The following is a 16,220-nucleotide window of genomic DNA, read 5'->3' on the forward strand; positions in this document are numbered from 1 at the left end:
TTACACACCTCACATTAATGCATGCTTGATTCAGCTTCAATACGAAGGTCTCCCTTATAGAACCTACCCAAGACAATGAGGATTGATTTAGAGATCTCTGAATTAGAACTTCTATGAGAATCCTTGCAAAATGCAAGCGAATTTGGGCAGATGCCCTATCATCAACAACCATCAGTTTTTCCTAACACATCAAAACAAAAGACATCATTGCACCAATAGGCAGGAGGAAGACCATGCACTCCGAGCCATACTGGAATAGACCTTAAACCATGAAATTTAGGCATGCCACATCCGTCCCAAGTTTCTATAAGCAAGATGTGGCCAGCAACCATCCACAGTCATCTTCTCATAACCAACATCAAATCTACTTGCGATGAAAAATGCACCAGAAACTCATTGTCCGAAAGCGGAGAAAAGATTGGGTCAATAGGGAGCTTCCATTGGTTACAAAACTCACGAACAGAAAATTCTCGTTTCATTGCCCTAGTGTCCCACTTACAAACCAGACAATGGCCGAAAGATTTTTACTTCTCACCACAAAAAAGATTGAGGAAGAACAATAGTGCATTTTTCCTCAATCATAGAACCTGTGAAGGTTTTGATTAGGTGAAATGATGCCTACCACCTGGCCCCGAGAGTGAGAAGCAGCAACCCCGGCACCAGAAAAACTATTGGTCGCAGCAGGAACACCGAGAGATGCTGAATCAGATGGAGTGTCAACAGCTGAGGTCCCTGCTACATGGTCCTCTGACATCACTTATGCAGTCCCGTTCATCTTCATGCTACTCGCTGACATTTTTCTGTATCAAAAGATACCATGCTCTTTTTCATATACACAAAACTCATATGAGATTCGTTTATCACCTTAACTAACACAACATTCCCTCCTAATTGGTTTTCAGCTTCTCTTTAATATCTCATTTTTTTAGTGTTGTCTAGGGTTCAAACTAAGTCCGCATTCACACTCAAATCAACAGGTCATCCTTCATCCCTCAAGACTTGGATCTCTGCCTCCTTAGGACTTAGGGGATACAGTTGTAACCCCAACTTCTCCATGCCTATCGTTATATCCACTATGGGCGATTGGTAAGAATCCTTCCCTTTAACTTTCATTCAAGTTTTTTTTACAGGGGAGAGGATCAATATGAATTCAGTGCACATGTCGAGACTTCTCAACCGATTAGCCCATCGATGACCTTGTTGTTGACTCTACCGAGAAGAGGAGTTCCAATGTTATTTTTTGAAAGATTGAAGCACTCCTAACCATCAACCTCCTTTTTGAATTAAAGTAGGAGGGTGAGAGCACAACAGATTTCGTTAATAAATGAAGGACCACCTACAACAAGATGGCAGAGCCAATTTTAGAAATGAATGTTCTAACCATTATTTTGGATAACTTCACCCAATCTCTCAAAAGGTTATTAAGCACAGTTTAGGTAGAAAGCTTTGGAGAGCTAATCAAAAGGTAGAATGGACAAAAAATGATATGAATAGAGGGCTACATGAAGGAATTATTTTTTAGATGGAGATATCAAAAATAAGGGTTATTCCTTAAAAGAAAATTTACTTTAAGGAATCCTAATCAAAATAAAAAATCTTAAGTTCAAAGGAGATCTTATCCCTTCTTTAAATAAAAGTGACGCCTTTTCAAAGACAACAAATTTTTTTCATCAAAATCAATTGAAATTTCTAAATCTACTATCTCAAATTTGACTCCCACCCCCTCAAAAGAAATTCTTGAATCTCCAGCCTCCTCTTTAACTAAGGTGATTTGATCCACCAATTCTTTTTGGAATGCCTTCATACAATTCATAAATTTGAAGTTCATCGTGTACCCATATCTTGTAATCACATTGCTAGTCAGTTCACTTAAATAGGTGTTATTGGCTACTCCAAACTATGGACTACCAAACCGCGGGACTGGTTTATGGTGGCCAATGATGTATGAACTATATTCATAATTTTCCGCAATGAACTGATAAGGGTCTGCCTACTGAACCTACAGCCACCTAGTAGAAGCCATAGGTGTAGACTGCATCTTCTCAATCAGACCTCAGAAATATATTGAGCATAGTTTGATAGCTAATCATTCCTTTGGAACATGTTTATTACACATAAAATAAGATTTTTGAAGTCATAAAACTTTGGTACGATTGTAGCTAGTTGATTCTTGAAGATCTTTAAAAACCTACATGCACGTCACAATCACATGATTCAGAACTAGTTATCTACGAAAAAAGCATGTAGATCATATAAAAAAAACTCAAAATAATTATGAAAAGTTTTAGCTTCTACTAGGTGGGTAGGTCCTCCTAGAGCACCCTACCAGTAAGTAAGTATATATATATATATATATATATATAGAAACCCGTATCTTCAAACACATAAAGTGTTTGAAAGATAAGTTGGACAAACCGTCACCGTTGATCGTGCGCACTGCTAAAGGTCCATTTTTTGAAGTAAAGAAAAAAGAACGCATGGCACCCGTTCTCGCGCTTGAGATTCACTTGTGACTGTTCTAGGTACTGAGCAAACAAAGCATAGAAGTCAAAGTTCAGTCTGGTGATGCTGTACAATACTAGGGGCATGATGGGTTTAATGGAAAAAAAAAACAGGTATGGGGGAACTAGAAAGTGGCACCATACAAATCTAGGGCTGGATGGCTCAACATGAGCTTGGCTCCTAAAGAGTTTGTGTGTACTTGTAAAATAAGCTTGACAGACTGAACATGAAAACAGGTGTTGCCTCAGCTTGGTTCGGCCCGGCTCATATAGGTATGCTAAATAGTGATTAACATATATTAAAAATAGTATATATCACAAATATGTAGAAAAAATGGCTAAAGTGTTGGGCTTGCAAGCAATTGGTTTAAAGTTCAAATTCTATAGCTTACAGCTTTGAGACAATCTAATTGTTTTGTAAACGAGGCTTGAGCTTGGTTCAAGAGATCTAGAATTCAAATCCTATTGCTTCCAGCTTTCAAAAAATATACCTTTTTTAAAACGAGCCAGCTCAAGCTCAGCTCATTTAGCTTAGACTCATGCTGAGCTTGAGCTTGGCTCGCTAGCCACAAGCACGAACTAAGCTCGAATGCCTTAAGCTCAGCTCTTTCAGCTACTTTACCAGCCCTATAAAGACTGTATCAACTACTTTCAACTTTGACTTGAAGAAATGCAACTTGTCTGAACCATTCCCAAACCTTATTTGTTGAAAGAGGAAGAATGGCTTTTTACATCAATAATATTCTCATCCTCACTGCCACATTCAGTCCGATGCTCACCTAATATGGCTTCAGTTTGAGAAGAATTATGGTTGAACTCCTGAATATGGCAAAATCTTCATTTGATTGATCTATGTTTCTTGCATGGGCCAACAAATATTTCCAACCACCGTAGAGATATTACATGGAGGAAAGAGAGAAGATAGAAACAAGAAAATCTAAATACCTTGCTCCACAGATGTGGGGCAGTCTGCTGATGGTGCAGTCTGGCCAAATATATCTGGAATTCCAGCCCATGCCCTTTTCTCCCCTGCTTCCCAATAGCCACCATTATACCGATAACAGCCATCCTCTTTATCTTTCTGGAACCATCTCGGCTGCCACCCTCCTTCCTGCAACTTTCGTGCCTGTGCCATAAATTCACATCAGCATAAGCCTTTTTAGATCACTTGCCATGTAATCATATAAGGAGAAAATGTCGGCACCTTTTGCCTTTTCAAGTAACAGTTAACATTATAAAGGCAACGCCTAATCTGGAAATTGCTATGACCCATCTTTTTTTTAAATGAAAAAAATAGCTATGACCCAAGTCGAGAGACAGCAATGTGTTTCATATTTTTAAGAATACTTGTAGTAGGTTTGCAGTTACTCTCTGTCGAGAGCCATACTCATTTGCAGACAAGTAAATTACCAGATAAACTATGTTACATAGGTGCAGGTGCGAAGGGTGCAACACAGCAACTTCAAAAAAACTTGGTTGCAGAGGTATATATATAGGGTTTTATATTTGGTACTAATGAAGGTTCCTAACTATTGAGCTAGAAATCATAGGTTCAGGTTGTATCAACTCGATCTGACCACATAGATGTGTTCAGCAAACCTTGGATCATTTTTTTTGACGTAAAAATATGAATTTTTGAGTCGTGAAATTTGAATACATTGTGGACCTTTGATTTTTCAAGCCCTTAAGAAACTAGCTTATATGTCATGATCACGTGATTGAAAACTCATTTTCTACTAAACAGACCTTCTAGATCATATACATAGGGTTTGATCTACAAAAAAATCTAAAAAATATGAGAAGGTGATTTCTACTCAATAGTTCTGTACCTTCATTAGCACCAAATATTAACCCATATATATAATATGCATTTACAGTTATACAATTATGTCTTTTTTTAACATGGACAACTTTAGACCTATATAAAATAGGTGTAGGTGTGACAAGGGTGGTCTGAGAGTGCAGAAGCACCAATATTACATAGCAGATAAAAGAATCACCAAGATGACTATGCAAAACAGCAGATATTGGTAGTTTTCACAACATATTCTCCAAATACATCACAGGTTTAAAGACTTTGAAGGGGAAAAAGGAATGAATAAAGTATTTTTATCTAATTAAGGGTACACAAGATTATGCATAGAATAGAAAGAGGCAAAGTTGCATAATTCACATGAAAAATGCTTGATATTCCTCTCCCTTTTGTTTGGGCTCTTGAGGGCCAATTTCATGTTTGGCCCAACTTGCAAGCCTGCAGATATGAACTGACATCAGCAAACCGAGCCTCATCTCAGGGAGCATTTTATGTAAGGCCATGACACAAAATTCACAATCCAGGGGCACAACATGAGGTTGCTACTGTTACTTACTAAACCTATGCACATTGTTTGCTAAACATAAGCCAGAATAGTAGATACAGGTCAACTAATATGGAACCACCAAGCCCATGCAGCATCAGTAAGAAATATGGACAGTAAACATAGTGTGATGTCTTAGTGTACCTGTCGCTGCAACTGTTCAAGCCTAAGCTTCTCTGCATTGGCCATCTCATACTCGCCATTCTCCAAGTACCGCTGATCTGGTCTGAGCCTGGAGTCAGTCGGGGGAAGCTTCTCCATTAGACCAGGTGTCAACTCATTCAAAGAGATGGCAAAGGGAGTGAGGTTGTATCTAGTCTGAGGAATAGACTGGTCCCTTTCCCACAGCAGTACCGCCTCTGACATGGGATCATAACCCTTGGGCTTTGTACTAGGATCACCCAGTACATAATACATGGCCTCGTCCCACTTCCCCACTAACATTGCAACCTTCTGTCCAGTCCTGTTATCTTGTACAAATCCTTGTACCTGCATTTACAGAGGAGGATAGATTGCATTTATCAAGGATTTTACAAGTCACTTCCTGTATTATATGGTTGTATACTATTCAAACTGGTCAGAAAATTATCTTAAAATCTGCTCATGCAGATATTGTGGTGGTATTGTAAAAGTTCAAAATATTGGCAAGGAAAACATATTTATTTAGTTCACCCCTTGTGCACTTTTATCTTTTGGGTCATTATACCTGATGGGGATTTCGGTCAATGATTGACTGCTCCTTGAATTTGAGCTTGCAAGAATAATCTCCACTACCTTTGATGCGCATGGCCCCATAATGGTCACAGTAGATCTTGCCAATTATGATGTTATAAATGGAAGTGGTGACCTTGTTCCACTGGAATGTTTCTCCATCATCAAACTGGAGTGTAAGAACCCCTATGGGATCAAGTTGAATGGATCGGCCCCAAAATTTTCCTTTCAGGTTTGAATCAGCCCAAAACTTCCACCCTCTACCATCACAATGACATGCAACAATCATTGGGTGATGGCTCACCTGCATTTACAGATGATAACATCATAAGATGACAGGACGCTTCTCAAAACATGAGATGCTGACGAAACTTGGAAGATAGATAATTGCAAACCTTTTCAGAGAAGAAGCGAAGGCCTTTATCAGGGTAATTAGCCTCATAGGTCTCCCCAAGTAGAGGATTGAAAGGTTTGCACTGTCGGCCTTCTGTTGATGCATAGCCAGAGACAGCGAAAGCTGCAATATTTAGAATCCTCATTAGGCTGTTCCCCTGCATCGCATTCCAGACCAAATTATTATCTATCAAACCTATTACCAGACCAAATTTCCTCCATTAACATTTCAGAAGGAAAAACAATAACTATATATTACAGCAGTTCTTCAAAACTGCATGATGATAGGTGCTGAAAACCAACCACTTCTATACAAAGAAGTAGTGTTCATAACAACAGCCAGAAATGGATTTATGTTATCATATAAACAAAATTTGAAGAATAGTCTGCATCTATTTGATTGCTTCAGGTTACATGAACAGCTTATATGTTCCACTGGGGCAAGACTGGCATAAACTAAGAAATCTTAAACATGCATAAGGTCTTATTTTCATGCACTTTTTAATTCTAAGAAAGCTTGTCTCTGGAAAGAAGAAAATGTGACCTTCTATCTCAAAATTTCATTAGCATTTAATAGAACAAAATATAATCTGGACACAGCATTTTTCATTGTAACAGAAAACTGAAAAATCACAACCCAAAATGTTTCTTATCATGCAGGCTGAATATGTTTCTTATTTCAGTTTCACATTTCATGGATTGCAGATTCTTCTCCTAGATTTGTTAATGAAAAGGATCACATCGTGATCTGATGATTAGTATTTAATAGAACAAAATATAATTTGGACACAGCATTTTTCATTTTAACAGAAAACTGAAAAATCACAACCCAAATGTTTCTTATCATGCAGGCTGAATATGTTTCTTATTTCAGTTTCACATTTCATGGATTGCAGATTCTTCTCCTAGATTTGTTAATGAAAAGGATCACATCGTGATCTGATGAAGGAGAATTTTTCGATCATGGTAATGTAATGAAATGTGAGATCACAAGAGATATATCACAAGACCTAATAGAGAGATCTTAACCACACAATAATAAAGCCACTAATGGGCAAGATACATAGAACCACAAAGTGATTAAGCAAAACACAAAGAACATAAAAAAAAAATTTAATTTGTATTAATGAATGCTAAAAAAGCATAAAAAAAGAGGGGGCAAAGGCCCCTATTTATCCTACTCATTAACATTCTCAACCAGAAAAAGTTGAGCAAAAGTTTAAGAACATCACAAGCATGTGCTCATGCAAACCTGCACATGCAAAAAAAAGTCCCAAATGCTTTCTTGATATGCACATGTACTGTTATGTGCATGACTTGACACAAACAAGCATGCTAAAGAAAAATTACAGCCTTCCATCTCACAATGCCTGTGATATAATATTTGCAGCAAATATAAGTCCTGTAATATAATTTGACATGGACATTTGGGTTTATTTTGTTGTTTTCTGTTTTTGCCCAGTTTCAAAAAAAGTTTGAACAGCAAGCACGTGAAATTGGCCCTTATTTATACACAATGGAGGACCAAGAATGTTAATGACTAGCATAAAAAAGAGAGGGGGTAGTGGCCCCTATTTATACACAATGAGTAGGTTTGCTCAACTTTTGTAAAGAAGATAAAGGATTACCAATTACCTGTTATCACTAAGATGGCAGTATGCTCTCACAATGTTAAGAATTCATTCTCACAAATAGTGCAATTAGTGTACACTCCGTTCACAAAAACTGAATAAAATAGTTGGAATATTAATAGCAAGTGCCTGTGCTTGCACATACAAACAACTGAAAGCCAAAGTATGTAAAGTATTTGTGTGCATGCACATATGCAGTTAAATGCATGATAAACATGGGAAAGCATGGCACATGCTCGGGAATGTGGGTAAGATATATTTACATTCAGTATGTTGCCTGCTCTACAAAGAATGAAAATAAATGGATGATTAAACTTAGAGATGTTAGGAACCTACATAAGAGAAAAGATATGGGCAGTGAATATGAATATTTACAATCTTTGTGCTCCAAGAACAACTTTGAGTCACTGTTTTTATCATTCTGAAGTAGTGTAGTTTGAGAAGGAATAAAGAGTAGATATGGCTTAGGAGAAGTATAGCCCTTGCCCTGAAGAGTTTGTTGTGGGGGAAGGTGCATATGGGTTGAGACTCATAATTTTCAAAATATCATTTGCTAAATCTAATGGCACTAATTACCTGGAAAGGTCTGTGTCAGTGATAAGCTGACTGTTGAGAAAAAAATTAGGGTACATAACTGAGAAGAATAAAGCTGATGAGAATTTCAACTAGATACCTTGTTATTTTAATATTTTAACATTAATGTCATGGTTGCCTTGCTTGAGACAACCTCCAATAAATAGCAGGGTTGCAAATGGTTCAGATTCAGGATGGGGTTTTTGCAAAATTTGGCTGTTCCAGATCCAATCCGATCCGACTCCCCAATGTATTTTCTGATCTAAAATTGGAACCGTTTGCATCCCTAATTCATAGAACCTTTTTTTGTCACCACTAAAAAGATCTATAGGATGCTATTTCCAATTGATATTAACAAATCAATGGATAAGTTTCATTGATAAAGTAGGCCACCTTGCAAAGCTAGGAGATATAAACGACAAGCTGAAGAATCACTACGAAGTCCGACAAAATAGAGCTTTAGTGGAGCAAAAGAAAGTTTTTGAATGTATGTCATTGTCATGGATTCATTTTGCAATGCAAGATTAGTAGAGGAAACATCTCATCCAGCTTTCTTCCACAAGAACCATGTTTCTCATCTACAATGAGAAGGTCCAAGAAAAAATAAGGAATACTAACACGGTGGTAGAGAAGTTTACCCTTATTGAAGTGGCTAATGGTCATAATCATGGCAGGGGCACATTTGTTTAGATGAAAAGGATACATGGAAAAAAAAAGAATAGGCAAACAATACAATATGTATAGATTTTGTTAAGGAAATCAACCATGTCCTCAAATCACTACTATTGAAGGCATCCATGGAAAATGCTATTGCAAGACTGAAATAATTACCAACTATAAAGAAGATCTAAGAATGTGATAAGCAATTAAGAAGGGTTGCAAACGGGTAGGATCTGGGTTGGACCTAGGTAAAATCGGTGCTAGGTCCGATTTTACACTAGTAGATCTGATTCCGAACCCGGATGCGACTTGGAATGAGTACAGGATACGGATCCTACATTCATGTTACTGGATTTGCAGTCCAAATAATGCATCCTTTGAAAATTCTTGGAGTGGTTGCAATTCTGTAATTACAAGGCAGAAAAGGTTGCTCCCTTTATCAAAATCGTGAGCAGTGGCAGTTGCTGTAATTTTCACATTTTCAGGTTTTATTTTATTAGACAGTTACTATATAATACCTTACTCTGCCTGCATTTCCCACTTTACTTTACAATGGCCAGTTTATGAGTTGAGTCAGAAATATTTTTTGTCCGATTCCGACCCTGATCGGACTAGATCCAAAATTATCCATTCCGGATTTGATCCATTTTTTTAAACGGAATGCATTCTTTTAGCTGTATCCATTCAGATTAGCTTCGGTCAGGTCAGAATCGGGTCAAGATCTAACCCATTTGCAACCCTACAATCAAACTTATCATATATAAGTGAGGGGCATCCAATGAGAATTCTATTATAAGAAATGATATTGAATACTAACTAAAAAGGAGTTCCAAGAATTGAATGTGTCAGAAATAGATTGTCACACCAATCAAGCACCCAGCATCGTCATCATCATCCCCGTCGTAGTTATCTCACACCAAGACATATTGGTGACTGCTCATTTATCTTCTAATTTCAATTGTTTTATTACAGATTAGGGTACCAATTATCATACACCTAGCATAAAGAATAACTTCCATACTTATGTTCCTTTTAATCAATATGGTAGTCTAAAAGTTACTGTTGGCTCAACTATCTTAGCCATAGGGAAAGGAACCATTAATGCACTCATTTGTTCCATTGAATTTTATTTATCCTGTTAATTAACAGTAGATCGATCTTGTGAGTTTTTCTTTTTGCTGGAAAGCAATTCTTGGAAGACCCTTCCATATCTACCATTGATTACACCATAAGATCACCATCACTATTACCATGAAAGATAAAAGGCAACAGCTATCCAGCAAGTCACTAATGGTCTGTATTGGGCACCACTAAGCCCAAAATAGACTTCCAATTGTCATATCCGAAAAATGCAGTATAGCTAACACACCCTAGTGGAGAGAGAAGTTATAGATACAGAAATGAAAGCACCAAGGAATGTTCATATATGGAAGCTGACCACATCTTCACATGAAAAGGAAGTTTAAGATGCCAGTTACATATATACAGACACGTACATGCTAAATGAGACTGTAGAGTGTAGAACAACAAAAAGAAAGGACATTAGATTGCCTCACATCATTTGTGCCCATTCCAAGTGTACATTATCTTTAGGTAAACAACCATTTGCTACTTAAATAACTTGAGGTCTGGAACACTCTTTAGGTGGAACAATTATGTGTCATTTAAATAACAACTAGATGTCTAGCACCCCTTCCTTCACAAGGACCTATATGGGCTGGGCTGCACAACTCAACCCATGAAATATCCTGAATGCCACATAATACCTGCATATGATCCGATGTAATGCATGCAGAGGTTAACTGGATCAATTATAGAGCCCAGGTCTTTAAAGTACCTAGAGTTCCTTTCAACACATGTATCATCATGCATCCTTTAATTACCAAACCTTCACATGTTTCCCTCACTTTCATCTACAATTAAGAATAGCCGGCTACAGAGCATCGAAGATTACAAGCAGGCATGTGTGAAAGCCTTTATACTAGCATAAAACGTGTCCAAGATGATAACACTTCGTTTACAACTTATCCAATGTTAAAGGTCATGTTTGTATCATCAGCATTCAAAAGTTTCCTCTGTAGGTCTCAACATTTGAGCTCTTTCTTACAGGTTATAGTGGGAGGAATTTGTTAGAGAAATTATCCTTGTATAGGATAATTTGTAGAGAAACAACCATGATATCCCTCATTCATGTATCCATCAAATTGTAATTTTTCCAGAGGCCACTTAAGAAACCAGAAGTTGCTTTGCATGTAGCACTACCAAGCTTAGGTCATCAATATCAAATATTATCTTCAGAAGGTGGCTCTGGCTGAAACTCATGTTGCTTTCATCAGAAAACTTTGCTGATATAACTTACAAGAAGATAACATGTCCCTCAGCAACCTTTCAAAGAGTATATCGCTTCATTTGTCAGATTCTTTTTCAAACATGATAGATTATATTTCAATCTAATAATGCTATAAACCAGAAGTCTTTTATTGTACATTTGCTCGTCCATTTTCATCTCAAGACACCAACAATCATCATCATTTGAAAGCCATCAAGGCAGTAATAGATTAGTTAATTAATCCAATTCTTTTAGGGCATGTCTGGCAGGTGGGCATCAAAGAATCAAAGGGAGTCACAGTGGTTTTCAGCATTCAAGGGCTCCCAAAGTCGCTTTTAGTTGTTTGGCATGAGGGATTTGGTTTTTTAAAAAAAAGGCAAACGAATCCACCCTCACCAATTCCTTCATTCTTAATTTCTTGGATTCCTTCAGCCAGTTATTTTCAGTCATCCCTAATTTCTCTCACTAGTGTCCCAAACAAGTTAGAGAATCCAAAAGAATTGATGGGCTTAATCTTTGGAGGAATCACTAGGTGCTTCTAAACAGGAAAAAAAATCCAGTTCCTTCTAAATCATTTTTTCAATCTCCCCTTGAATCATTTTCGCCATTTCCCTTAAAAATACCTCTTCCCAAACATAGTGTTATACTCTATTTCTCTAGAATGAGAAGTAACAATATATTCAACCAAAGGAAAAGATGACTCCTTCCACAGAAAAATGGATACTTCAGTTGATTCCATTCTCAAATCAGTTGGGCATGTCAATCAGTGCAAAGGTCTACTTAAAAAGTGCTCCTGGAAGAGAAAGACATCTTACAGAAATACTCTCCTAAAAACTTGATCACTAATTCTAGGACAACAGCACTATTAGGTATTTGATGTGCCAACTCATACCATAATCAAAAACATTTCCAAACAGGAATTTCTCATGTATTTTCAGAGTGACCAAGCAAAAGAGTTCATAGGATGGAGCACATTGTAGATACATTTGAAGGAGAACTTTACCATTTCCACTAACGTCCAATTTGACACAACATATACTCTATGTAACACAGATTCTTCTAACAGGGCACCGCACCCGCATGCGGGTGCGACACTTGGACATGGCTTCCTTTGTGTCAGGTAAAGTCAATCACACTGAGGTCCATTTCTGTCCAAAAGTAGATTTAGTTAACCCTAACCAAGTCCAGTTTTAACTATATTATATATACAAATCCATAAATGCACACACATACACAGTGTTAACTTAAAACTGTTAAAAATTATATATATACCCTCCCCGCACCCCCACACCCAAGTTTTTTTAAAGTGCTGCATCGCTGCACCCACACCTATATGACATAGAATATACTAAATAGATGCGCAAATAAAAAAAACATTTTCATAGGTAACATCTTTTACATATAAATGACATATAACTGTGTTATTCTTTAAAATTCCTTGCAACCCATTGTGAAGTACTGCTTCTTTGCCTTATGGATAACACAGTAGTTTTTATTTATGTCTTAACCATGTTCTTTAGATTTGAGCAATGATAAGTTTCTTGAAGATCTTGACCAGCAGAACAAAATCTTGAAGGAATGCCTAAGCCAGGACTGTAATTTCTACTAATATCAATACAATCTCCTGCATGAACATGTGATGGCATTTAATGAAAAGTATTTTTGCTTTCATAAAACCATATTTGTTGTGATATATTCCCAAGATTTGAATTCCTTATAGCCTTTTCAGATTTTTGAATTTTACAAAAGCTCTAATCATTCTCTAAATCATTAAAGCAGGCACTGTTTTGGTATTTGCATGTAACGTCCTGCTTTAGGAAGTACCTGGGTCTTTTTATGACTAGAAAAATTAATTTCATCATGTATCAATCAACATGTCAGAAATTTAAAAGGTAACGAATGTCAAACCTGTTTGCCCCATTCTGATGCCTGATCAACCAAGTACGAATACTCCAAATCCTCAAAACACTTTTGCAAGGAAGAAAGTGGTTCGTTAAAATAGACAGGAAGACAAACTCCAGAAAGATCTTTCCCTATGTTTTCTTTGATAATTGACCATAGGCCAACAGGCTTTTCTTTTTCTTTTGGCTCAGGCAATTTGGTCCTCCTTCTAACATAGGGGAATTTTACAGTTGTTATTCTTACATCAGAATCATTTGAGAAGCCTGGATACCTGCCATCTAAAAGGGTTTTATACTCTCCACAGCGAGTCGATGAACATCTTAGAGACTCTGATGCCCAAAATTCTTTTGTATCAAAGAATGCACCATCATCTTCATCAGTTTCTCCATCTGGGCCATCTTGACTTTCATTATCTGCTTCAGAATCCGTACCAGTTCCCTCTGACAGAATTGAATAAAAATCTGCATAAATGAAGAAAAGAAAAAAAGATAATGGGAGATAAAATCCACAGTTTAAATTGATAATGAAAGTGACTGGTACAATGATGAAAACCAACAAAATTATGCAGCAACATCAAATATATCTAATGATCAGAATGCTTTGCCATTTTCACACATTAAGATGAGGAAACTAGCATGAACAAGATATTGTATGATCTGGTTAACAAATGTAAAAGATGCAATGAATAGATAAGCACCAATAATGAAAAAGACTGCACAAAAGCCACATGATGTTAAAAAGCAACCATAGATACCGATGACTTACATCATTAAAACTTACCACTAAATCTCCCGTTTACAGTTCCCATGTCCCTGTCCTTAGTTTCACCAACTACAGTGGCCTCCAGCTCCACTTTCTCTGTCTGAAAGGAAACAAAAGTAAAAACTGTTTACTTGAGACATTAGACTAGATACCCGGAGAATTTTAATTTCTCTTCGCAATAAATATTAATAAAATTTAAGAGAACATCAAGTTTTCCAAACAAACGTGTGAACATCTTGGCCAAGTTATAACACTTAAATGACCAATGAGAAAATAGATGTAAAATCTATTCAAATGTATATCCAAATATAGTAGTCAATAGTGTAAGTGATTCGTGAAAAAGAATGGTCCAAGACATTATTTGATAACAGGATTTGGAAATGGTAGCTTAAACAAGAAAACAGAAGTAAATTAGATGTGAAGTAACAGGAAAGTAGCCTGAAGTGGATGTGAGGGAATCAGAACATTCTCCTCAATGTAAGCCATTGTCTCTCAAAATAGCAGTGTTCTTTGTAATAAATAAGAAAGACTTTCTTAATGCAACTAAATAGTGTTCTCCGTAATAGATAATAGAGGAGCTATTAGCAGTGAGAGCCAAATTCCTCATCAACAAAATTCTGCCAAAAGACTTCAACAAATAAAGCCAGTACAAATCTGAAAAGAGGTTCAGACTTTGATAACCTTAACCAACATGTTTGCTGATATTTGATTATAACATAAGTGCTAAGCTGCTGATGAAGCACCTCAGTAAGGGCCGTCTATCTCTCTTATGGGAGAATTCATTTAAGCAAGGTGTTTCAGACATTTATTTTGGCATGTGAATCAGTTTTATGTAACAATGGAGATTTTGGGAGCCTTTCATACATATGCCAACACGGTATTACATGGGCATGGGTACAGTCAGACTAGTTTTGGATTCAAACCTGGCAAATGTTAAGATATATGTAGCATTTCCCTATATTGTTGTATTTGTCTTGTATATACCAAAGTACACCTAAGTGTACTTTAGGTTTTTTTTCTACTTTTAATGTGTATTCTGGTACATTTTGTAATGAAATATCAAGTGCACAAACACAATGCCACAAAAGGGCTACAAATGTGTACATTCACAAATACAAAAGCCACTTATGGACCAAATACAAAAGAGCCACTAAGGGCTAACACATAAATCTCACAAAAGGGAACAAGAGCACAAAAACAAAACAAAAAAATATTATTCAAAATGCTTAGAACAAGCGTTACATAAGAAGGAGCCAACAGCCCCTTCATATATACAAGTGGGGGCATTGGGGAGATCCCAATATAGTCATTGGGAACTCCCCAATGGTTATATTTATGACCATTGGAGAGCCCCTAAACAAAGATAGAAAATAAAAAAGATAAAAACCCAAATCTGTCCTTAATGAACAGCACCTATTACATGTACAAAAAGACCAAAATACCCCTAGCCATATACTAAAATTACATAACCAAATATATATATATATATATATATATATATACATATAATCTTATACAATACATTTTAACACCCCCCCCTTCAAACTTATGCTGTGATCACCGAAAGTTCGTCAAAAAGAAAATGAAATCGAGGTGACGGAAGTGCCTTGGTAAAGAAGTCCGTTAATTGATATTCGGAAGTGACATATGGTAAGATGATGGCCTTTTTCAAGAATTCTTCTCGCACATAGTGACAATCCATTTCTATATGCTTGGTACTCTCATGAAATGTATGATTGTCAACTATGTATATTGCACTTTTATTGTCACAATACAGTCTGTAGATGAACGGTCATATCTTCAAGTAATCTTCACAACCAAACAATCTCTAACGTTGTAGTAGTCATTGCATGGTACTCATCTTCAGTGGATGATAATGATACTTTCTGTTGTTTTTTGCATTTTCACGACACCAGAGAATCACCCAAAAATACATAAAAACTAGTAGTTGAGTGTCGATCATTTGGATATTTTCCCCAATCTGAGTCAGAATAAGCAATCAGCTCAAGAGAAGAGAAGAAAGATAACAAAAGACGTCTAGAGGTAGAGGTTTGTAAATATCTAACAATCTGACAAAGGAACTATAAGCAAATTTATAGGGAACATGTCGCTATCTCAAATAGTGGAAACCCTGCAACCTCTCATCAAAAGTACTTTCATAACCTGTGTTGTTGTCTTCATTTCATCACCCCCCCTTATGACTCCTTGGCTCCTAGATTCTGGTGCTTTATTTCATGTAACTTATAATGGTTCTATGCTTACTGATCATAGTATTGATTCAAATAGAATAAATCTTTTTACTACTGATGGTTCCTCTTTTGATATCAAAGGAATTGAAAATTTTAAAAAATCTCTAAATTTTTGTGTTCCAAAAATAAGAATTGTTTCAAAACTTAATTTA

General features: G+C 36.6%; 1 protein-coding gene across 1 annotated transcript in view; it reads right to left on the reverse strand.

Moving 5' to 3' along the window:
- Positions 1-3,327: 3,327 nt before the first annotated feature.
- LOC149811672 (oxysterol-binding protein-related protein 1D-like) overlaps positions 3,328-16,220 on the reverse strand; it is a 36,188-nt gene continuing 23,295 nt past the window's right edge. The window contains exons 3-8 of the mRNA XM_089992709.1: positions 13,838-13,919; positions 13,064-13,518; positions 5,965-6,120; positions 5,565-5,873; positions 5,003-5,347; positions 3,328-3,627 (exon numbers count right to left, since the gene is read on the reverse strand). Coding sequence (XP_089848835.1) covers positions 3,439-3,627; positions 5,003-5,347; positions 5,565-5,873; positions 5,965-6,120; positions 13,064-13,518; positions 13,838-13,919 — 1,536 coding nt within the window. The 3' untranslated portion in view covers positions 3,328-3,438. The remainder of the gene's footprint in view (positions 3,628-5,002; positions 5,348-5,564; positions 5,874-5,964; positions 6,121-13,063; positions 13,519-13,837; positions 13,920-16,220) is intronic.

Source organism: Nuphar pumila, chromosome 17, assembly GCF_984573655.1.
Source record: "Nuphar pumila chromosome 17, dmNupPumi1.hap1.1, whole genome shotgun sequence".
NCBI classification, from domain to species: domain Eukaryota; kingdom Viridiplantae; phylum Streptophyta; class Magnoliopsida; order Nymphaeales; family Nymphaeaceae; genus Nuphar; species Nuphar pumila.